General features: G+C 42.5%; 2 protein-coding genes across 4 annotated transcripts in view; one reads left to right on the top strand and one right to left on the bottom strand.

Annotated features, from left to right (window-relative positions):
- Positions 1-6,687, bottom strand: part of SNRNP40 (small nuclear ribonucleoprotein 40kDa (U5)) — a 33,597-nt gene extending 26,910 nt beyond the window's left edge. Inside the window, exons 1-4 of the mRNA XM_008580888.1 lie at positions 6,476-6,687; positions 3,447-3,576; positions 1,976-2,069; positions 418-583 (exon numbers count right to left, since the gene is read on the bottom strand). Coding sequence (XP_008579110.1) covers positions 418-583; positions 1,976-2,069; positions 3,447-3,576; positions 6,476-6,619 — 534 coding nt within the window. The 5' untranslated portion in view covers positions 6,620-6,687. The remainder of the gene's footprint in view (positions 1-417; positions 584-1,975; positions 2,070-3,446; positions 3,577-6,475) is intronic.
- Positions 6,688-6,852: 165 nt separating this feature from the next.
- Positions 6,853-9,512, top strand: part of ZCCHC17 (zinc finger, CCHC domain containing 17) — a 57,651-nt gene continuing 54,991 nt past the window's right edge. For 2 of the 3 annotated variants that reach the window (XM_008580887.1, XM_008580885.1), the window contains exon 1: positions 6,859-6,938. The gene's annotated coding sequence lies outside the window, so the exon portion shown is untranslated. Of the gene's footprint in view, positions 7,075-9,512 lie in introns of all 3 variants that reach the window. The other variant, XM_008580886.1, reaches the window with a different exon arrangement.

Genomic DNA, 9,512 nt, shown 5'->3' with positions numbered 1-9,512 from the left:
AAAAAAAAAAAAAAAAAAAAAAAAAAAAAAAAAAAAAAAAGTGAACTGTCCAAGATCACACAATTAACAGCTCAGCCAAGAATCAAACCCATGTGGTCCATTTTATTCCAAATAACAATTTATTCTATGGTTCTAATATTATTCTATAGGGTAATTAAAATGCTATTACTTTCGGGGCCGGCCCGGTGGCGCACTGGATAGTGCGCCGCTTGGGAAGCGCGGCGGCGCCAAAAAAAAAAAAAAAAAAAAAAAAAAAAAAAAAAAAGAAAAATGCTATTACTTTTAATGGGAAAAAATTTCAAGTGTCTATTCTGGGAAATGACTGCTAAAACTGAGTTGTACAGCACTTATGGGAAGGAAAGATAAGGTTCACATTATGTCATCTCAGAAACTGCAGCATATACCGACAATACCCACCTTAACTGTACCATCATCACTGCCAGTGCAGACAAGCTGGGGGCCCCTCCTGGCTGGATAACAGGAATTCACGAAGGAAGTATGTCCCTTCAGTCTTTTAACCCTCTCGCCTGTTTCACTATCCCACACCGCCACAGTCTTATCTGTGGATGCTGAGAAGAGCATACTAGAAGGTAAGAGGAAGAACAAAAAATAAATAAGTGAAGACAAACAGCAACCTACCTTTCCCACTTGCCAAAATGTGCCAAATTCTTTGAGATCACTGACCTGTTTTGCTCTGCCAGTTTAGCATGATGCTCAAATGTTTTACCCTACCTACCAAAATCCTACTCATGCTCTATACCCAGTTATAAGGTCTACATTATGAAGTTTAAAAAAATTTCCTTCTGTGAGTACCATGACGTATTATACATCTAATACAGCAGTTTTCTCAATCTTTCCCTCCTTTGTGATAGATAACATTTCACACATAAGATATCCTCACTTGGAAATATTTAATCACTCTCTGGTTGCTACAGAGGTAAAACAGACAGACTGTTGCAATTCTGGACCCCAAAGCTGCGTAACTCCAACTCTTTCCCTAAAAACCAGTTTTTCTTTTGTCTCTGAGGATGAATTTTAAGTTATAACTGATTTTATAATGCTTTCTTTACTTAAAATGCATACAACTCTATGTAGCTGTTGATGGAGCACCCTAAAGATTTTAGAGGTCAGCATAAAACAATGAACGTTTAGCAAAATACCTAACAATAAGATTAATGAGCTTTGTATAACCAAAGCTGTATATCATCTACAGATATTCTAAAATTATGCAATCATTAAAATAATGCTTATGATAACAGAGATGTTAGATGAATTAAGTTAAGGGAAAAAAGCAACATACAAAACTGTACATGTAGTTCTAACAAATATTTAAAAACTAAAGAGTTTTGAGTAGGAAAAAGGCTTTAGAAAATTGTATAATATTAACAGTGGTTATCTTTGGAGTGGTGGGAATATGGACTATATTTTCATCTTCCTGCTTTTTTGGGTTTCTCAAAATAAATATTTTATTACTTTTATAAGAGACATAGCTAATTTCTACATATAAAAATTACATTTTTTTTGTCTTAAAAAAGAAAACAAATTTGTTGGGCCGGCCTGTGGCTCATTTGGGAGAGTGTGGTGCTGATAACACCAAGGCCACAGGTTTGGATACCTATATAGGGATGGATGGTTAGCTCACTTGGAAGAGCGTGGTGCTGACACCACAAAGTCAAGGGTTAAGATCCCCTTACCGGTCATCTTTAAAAAAAAAAAAAGAAGAAGAAGAAGAAGAAGAAGAAAACAAATTTGTTGATATGTTAGATGACAGAGGTGATGTATGTATAATTGCATGCATGGACAACAAACACCTCTCCTGGAGTGACAGTGATAAGAATAATAAAGTAGCTACCCCAAATGAAGTAGTTTTTGACAAGAGTCTCCCGAGACAGCAAACTCAGGGTTGAAAGGTGAAAGGATGCTAGGAGACATTAGTATGAGAAACAGTTGTCACTCTATGATACAGAATCCTCACCTGCCATCTGTGTTATAATGCAGTTCCATCACTGCTCCACTATGTCCCTTCAATGTGGCATAATTATCACAGTCGCCATAGACATTCCACAACACTGTTAGGGAGACAGATGTTCTGTGAGCATCACCAGGCAAAAGAAAACTCATTACTGGCCATGGAAAGGGTACATATAATATTTACCAGAACAACAGTTCTCAAATTATATTCCCTGGAACACTACTGGTTATACCAAGTAGACAAATTTTCCTGACCCTAAAATACAAATGGCAATATTTTTACAATTCATAAAGTAAAAAAGAATGAATATAATTTTTGAAAATCTTAATTTTTTCCCTGTAATTTAAAAAATGTTGGCACCCACTACTATTTATCTCCTCTGAGTCTACAAGAAGACTGCAAAATGATGGCACTTATGGAAAACTTAGGAAGCCGTAACTTGAAGGTCACATGGTAATGACTTTATACTACATACCACATGTAGTAAGTACTTACTACATGCCAGGTGCCAAAGTAAATGAGTAGACACAGTTTCTATCCTCAGGGTGTCTGGTCTAGTAAGGAGTGAAGTTTGATAAATGTTATTAAGGATCACTACATACAGAAGAGGTACATATATACAATAAGTACTTTCCTGCTGATAAAAATGTTTCCAGTTTGTTTGATGAAATTAAGCATATCAATAATTCACTGATGTTCTGCAAAGATCCCTATTTCTTCCAGATACCTGGCCACTAGTAAATTGAAGGATCGTAAAACTAACTAGAACATCCAAATCAAAATAGACAGTGAAGACAAATATTATCCACCCTGAGACATAGACTTAACAGAAAAGAGCCAAAGGATTCATTTCATCTCCTAATCTGGTGAGTGAAGCCAGAAGAAAAGTCAGATGCTTCTGTTATCATCTCTCTTGCTTTCTCTCATGAATCCCCCAAAGTGACTTTTCCTAGTTATTTCTCAAAAATAGGTATTATTGACTAGTAGTGAGAATCTGGTAGCAGATCCTAATGATGTACATGTAGATTACCTAAATAACCACTTTAGGATCCCCACCTTCCTTCTCATTTGCTACAATTCTGGGTGTGGATCAAGAGGCGGGCCTCACACCTTTGGGGAAAGAAAAGTTATCTCTTTCCTCATTACTCTGATTAACTTGTTAAACCTAGATAGGTTGTCTTGCTAATTTAGCTCAAGATGTGCTTCCAAGAGGAAGATATTCTCAAACTAGTAAAGTAATAATCCCTTTCCAACTACTAAAATAATTCCTTCCTACTCTATTTACCACCAGAATCCCAAGTTCTACAACCAAGATCATTCAGCTTTTTCATGCCCTGATATTAGCATGTTAGCCATGTAGTTTGTTATGTTGCCAACTCAGACCGATACCTTCTTCTGTGACACCCAAGGTTTTAAAAAAATAATTACTATTTGGCAGAGAGCAATTATCCCAGATTCAAAAACTATGCCTTACATATCAGTCGGTCAAATCCTGCAGAGGCTAAGGTGGATCCATTGGGGTGAAACTTGCAGCAGTACACTTCCCCTTCATGTCCTGAGAGCAGCATGATTGGCGCTTGAAGGGAGGAACACCTTGGAGGTCCCTAAACAAAAGAGAAGCACAAAGTAGCCACTGCATACAGCTGTAAAATTGGGGGATGCAGAGTGAAGGGAAAAGACTAGGGACAATCGAGTGGATTTCATCTGATTTAGAGAATGGCAGCTCTTCTGGGCCGGCCCGTGGCTCACTCGGTAGAGTGGGGTGCTAATAACACCAAGGCCCCGGTTCGGATCCCACATAGGGATGGCCGGTTCGCTCACTGGCTGAGTGTGGTGCTGACAACACCAAGTCAAGGGTTAAGATCCCCTTACCGGTCATCTTTTAAAAAAAAAAAAAAAAAAAAAAAAAAGAATGGCAGCTCTTCTCACATAACTCATGCCTCCCATTTGATACCCCCCTGAACTTTCCAGTATCAACCTATTACATTAACTCTCCTCTCTCACTCTGCTCTTGTTCTACTGCCAACTTTTGATTGCTCAAACATGTTAAAACTCATTTTTGCCTAGGATCTTAACATTTGCAGTTGCCCCTGATGGGAATCCTTTCCCCCTAGATGTGGCTCCTTTCTTTCTTTTTTTTTTTTTCCTTTTTTTTGTCTTTTTTCGTGTCCGGCAACGGATCGCAACCCTCAGTGTCGCGCCCGTACCGGACTGGGACCGGCAACGGGATCGCAACCCTCGGCGCTGAGCCCACACCTTGCTCAGCCAGTGAGCGGGAACCGGTCTGTATGTGGGATCCGAACCCTCGGCGGAAGCGCCGCCGTGCCCCCAAGCGGCGCACTGTAGCAGTGCGAGATGTGGCTCCTTTCAAATATTTCCTCTTCAGAAAGTCTTTCCTTGATCACTCAAACTCCAGTAGCATCCCACCTCCCCACGTGTATTCCATTAACTCCACTGTATTCCTTCACAGCACTTATCTGAAATTAGCTTCTTCATGTACTGTATTTGTTTACATGTTTTGTCTTTACCCCCAGCGAAATGAAGCTGTGTGCAAGGAACCTGTTTGTGTCATTCCACATTTTCCCAATCTCTGGCTCATTTAATGAATGACTGAACCAACCTTCCCAGCAACCCTGAAGGGTACAGATTATTAGGCAAGGTAGTTTTTTTTTTTTTTTTTTTTTTTAAAAAAAAAAAAAAACTACCTTGCCTTTGGGGCCGGCCTGGGGCTCACTCGGTAGAGGGCGGTGCTGATAACACCCAGGCCATGGGTTCGGATCCCATATAGGGATGGCCGGTTCGCTCACTGGGTGAGCGTGGTGCTGACAACACCAAGTCAAGGGTTAAGAGCCTCTTTTTTTTTTTAAAAAAAAAAAGAGGCTCTTAACCCTTGACTTGGTGTTGTCAGCACCACGCTCACCCAGTGAGCGAACCGGCCATCCCTATATGGGATCCGAACCCATGGCCTTGGTGTTATCAGCACCGCACTCTACCGAGTGAGCCACAGGCCGGCCCCATAGGCAAGGTAGTTTTGATTATGGTCATGGACACCAATCCTAGGCTTGGCAAGTCACCTAAACCTGGGCTGATATTCTTACTTGTCAAATAGGAAGAACAATGTACACTACTCATAATCCCAAAATTTCTTCAATAGTTTCCAGTTTATTTGTTTATTCAAAAATATTAGATATCAGGTATTGTTCTAGGTACTGGGGAAACAGCATTGAGCAAAATAAACAACGGAGTTTGCATTCTTGTGGGAAAGAAGAAGAGAGGTAGGAAGGGAGAGAGGAAACAGTAAAACGTATGATGGTGGTATGTGCTATGGAGAAAAACAAAGTAGAAATGTAGGTTCCAGAATACTACAACTTAAAATAGGGTGGTCAGGAAAGCCGTGACTGAAAAAGTGATATTTGAGCAGATTTGAAGGAGCTGAGTGTGTAAACCATGTAGACATTTGGAAGAGCATTCCTGCAGAGGGAGCAGCAAATGCAAAGGCTCTGAGGCAGGAGTACAAAAGCCACTGTGACTGGAGCAGGATGAGCAATAGAAAATTGGTAGAACAGAGAGATAAAGTGAAAGAGGGCAAATGATTACAAGGATTCTGGTTTTTTACTCTGAATGAAATGGGCAGCAAAACAGGAAGGCCAGTTAGGACCCTACTGCAATAACACCAGATGAGATAATAACAGCTTAGACCAGGATGTAGTGACAGGGGGTAGAAGTGGTAGCAATTCTGGAAATATTTTGAGGATGGTCTGAACAGGATTTGCTGAGGGGCTGGTTGAGGAGGTGAGAGAGAGGATACATCTATTTCCTCATCTGAGCCTAATGGCACAGTGGGAGAGGTATGACCACTACCTCTATCTTACAAGAAATGTAGTTAAGAGCATGAATTCTGAGTTCAAAATCGGTTTCTATCACTTACTAGATAAGAGTTTGTTTCCCATCTGCAAAAGGGGATACCAACAGTTCCTAAGTCTTAGGCTGTCACCAGTATTAAGGGAGATTTCATATATAAAGCATTCAGAACAAGGGTCAATGGACGTCAGTCAGGTATTATTCGGTTGTTGTCAACAATACTAAGGGAAAAACAATTTGCCCAAAGTCCAACAGCAAGTTAGTATCATTCACTAGCTCTCTTCCCGCCCTCTCATTCATCCACTCTACCAACTTTCCTGAATATTTACTCTATGCTAGATCTGGAAGCTTTAGGACGCTTAAGCCGCGGGCCGGGTTTTGAGCCTAAGGTTCCTAACTCGAATTCTAATGCTACTTCACAGGGCGGTCGACAGGCTGAAAACGCGCGTCAAACTGGGAAGGACGTGTGGAGCATCCACAGAATACCGGGCGTTTTTACAATATTTATCTGCTTTAACTCCAGGTAGAGATTCTCCTTCAGCCCCAACAGTCCGAGGAAGGGCCCAGGCACGATCACCGGTACAGCGCTCTGGGAAGAGGAAGATGAGCCAAAGGCCGAAGGTCGCCTGCTACTTCACCTACCGCTTGAAGCAAAGCTCCCGGCGTCGTCTGCTGCTGCCCTGCTCCGGGACCCGACCCCGCCGCTCCCAACAGCAAGTCATGCCGCTGCCGCTTGACTGGGACCAGTGGCAACTCTGGGCCCTTGCGCTTTTGCTGTTCTATCATGGCGGCAACCACTCTCCTCAGCGCCGACACCGACCGCGCCGCTACCCTCAGGCATCGCGCGATTGGTTCCAACTTAGTGCTTCCTGCAGAACTTCCTGCTTGCAATAACCAATCGGCTTTCAATATTGCCCTTCACCGCCCTCTGGATAGTCTCTTGTTATTGGGCATATCTTTCTGACGTCACGAAAACGGGATTCCAGGATTGGTGGACCGAGCTGGTGTCCCTCCTACGAGCGCTGTGTCTTGTGGGTGGAAAGGCGCTGACTGGGTTTGGCGTTTCGGGCAATGTCGGGGCTGGGGGACTAAGAGCTGACGCCGAGTAAGTATGAGGAAGACCGGGGGTGGATGGCTGCCCGAATGTGGAGGCGATGCCTCGGTTGTGAGGTCTGAGCCTGCCCTTCTCAGCTGGTCCTAATAGCAAGGGGCGGGAGGCGGGCCTGGAGTTCCCATCTCTGGTGAGTAGTATCCTGGGTTCCCTTTCCGGGCAGGAGTAGAGCTTTGGGCTCTCTGGCGGCAGGACCCAGACCCTGCGGCTGCCTGAGGCCCTTGACGGCTGCCTTCTTAAGCGCCTATTGTGTGTCCACACTTGTGCTGGGCGTTCCCAGGGAGAAAAGGCCCGTCTTCCCGCCTCCATCAGTGCCCCCTTTGGCTGAGGAGGCCGACTTGTTTTTGCCACTTATTCTGCAGTCTTTTATGAGCACCTGCTCTATGCCCCTGAGAGAGAGATTGAGGAAAGAAAAAAATGTCCGACTCCTTCACTAGAGCACAGTCTTGCTGAAAAATTTGAGATTCATGCCTGTAAACTAGGACTTATCAATTGTTCAGCTGATATTTATTGTGCAAAGCTTTGGGGATACATTGTGAGCCAGACATGGTCCCTGATGCCAGGGGGGTTGAGTCTGGTGGGGAAAACAGATGTTAAACAATGATCTTACTGATAAATGGAAGAGATACCTGATGCTGGGTGCCTGAAATAAGCAGGAAGGCTTTTCTGAGGAAAAGATGCTTGAGCTGATATCTCAAGTAAGAATTAGGTGAAGAGGAGAAGGCAGAAGGCAGAATATTTCTTCCCTTTTTTTTTTTTTTTTTTTGTTCCTGGCCGGTATGGGGATCCAAACCCTTGACCTTGATGTTATAACACAGGCAGAATATTTAATATAGAGCAACATGTGCAGAGGGCCCGTGGCAGTTGGGAGGAAAATGACTGAAAGGCACAAAGCCTTCGTGGCTGGTACAAAAAGAATGAAGGGGAGTATAGTGCAAGATGAAGCTGCAGGCAGTAGAGGTCACATCTTGGAGAAATTTGTAGCTTTTCCTTTAAAACTGATGGGAAACCACCGAGAGTCCCTTCCCTGCTTGTCCAGAGTGGGGTATGGTGGAGGAGGCGGCTTGATCTCTCAGGCTCACTGATATGAACAGATTGGGGTTGGGGGAGCCCAGTGGATGCAGATAAACCACTTAGGAGGATATGCAGTAATCCTAGTGAGAGCTGCTGTCAACAAGGATTGAGATACTGGTGGAACTGCAGAGAACTGGACGGACTCTAGAGATAGTAGGAGGTAAAATGGGTGGGACTTGATGATGGATTGGATTCAGGGAGTGAAGAGAGGAATCAAAGGTAACTCCTGGGTTTGTGGTTTATGCTGCTGAGTAGGTGGAGGTACCATTCACTGAGATAGGGAACACTAGAAGATGACTAGAGATCCGTTTTTTGTTTTGTGGGGTTTTTAAAATTTATTTTTTATTTTTTTGGTGTTTGTTTGCGGGGATTATTCATGACATCCAGGAAGCAGTTTAAAATACAGTTTTGGTGCTCAGGACAGAGATTTCTGTTGGAAATATACATTTGGTAATACTTTGCATGTATGTGGTAATTGAGCCATAGGTGGGGGTAAGGTCACCTAAATCAGAACCTTGAGTAGTTTCATCATTTAATGGCAAAGAACAGGTGGATGAACCTGCAAGAGAAACAGAAGAGCTAGGGAGGAGGACCAGACAAATGTTGTCTCAGAAGTGATGGAATAGTCTGTGGTACAAACTCTTGGAATTTAAGTAACCTAAGGATTGAAAAATATCACCATGGAACTCATGGTACCCTTAGCAAGAGTTATTTTGTTGGTGTAATAGGGCCAGAGAGCAGATATGAGGCAAAGATTCAGGCAAGGAAATGGAGTCAGTGAATCTAACAGTATTTTTCATAGATAGGATTTATAAAGAGGAGGAGAGGATGTCTAGCTGATGGGCATAAAGGATTATCTAGAGAACAATGGAGAAATTGAATAAACAAAAGAGAAATTGGGTTATTGGTAGTGTAAGATTTCTGGGAACATGGGAGTGGATGGGATTCAAAGTGCAGGTAGAAGGGGCTGTCCAGTTAGCTCAGTTGGTTTGAGCGTGGTGCTAATAACACCAAGGTCAAGGGCTTGTATCTCCTTACCAGCCAGTCACCAAAAAAAAAAAAAACCTTAGGAAGATGGACAGTTTCTCCATTTAACAGAAAGGAAAAAGGAAATGAAGGAGGTGTGTGTGTTTTGTCTGTATGTCTGGTATTGGTAAAATGAGTTCCGGTCTCGTGGCTTTTGTTTTCTCTGTGAAGCAGGAAATGGTATAATATACTTATGGTGAGAGATGGTCAGAGATTTGAGAGTATTGCAGAAGATTTGAAAGACATCTTAGAATGTGGGAGAATGAGTTTACTAGAGAAATGTAACATTGTCAGGCAGAGTTAAAGGCCCATCTGAAGTTGGAGATCAAACTTTTTTTCTAGCACAAGTCTATTTAGTGCACGCACAGAGAAAACCTATCCAGGTATGGCAAGGACTGTGGATTTGGCTTGCTTAGCATGCATTCCAACTTCTTTTTTTTTTTTTTTTTTTTTTTTTTTTTCCTTTTT

The sequence above is a fragment of the Galeopterus variegatus genome, unplaced genomic scaffold (genome assembly GCF_000696425.1).
Source record: "Galeopterus variegatus unplaced genomic scaffold, G_variegatus-3.0.2 Scaffold2190, whole genome shotgun sequence".
NCBI classification, from domain to species: domain Eukaryota; kingdom Metazoa; phylum Chordata; class Mammalia; order Dermoptera; family Cynocephalidae; genus Galeopterus; species Galeopterus variegatus.
Note: the sequence above shows the minus strand (reverse complement) of the source record. Positions and strands in the feature narration are given on the sequence as shown.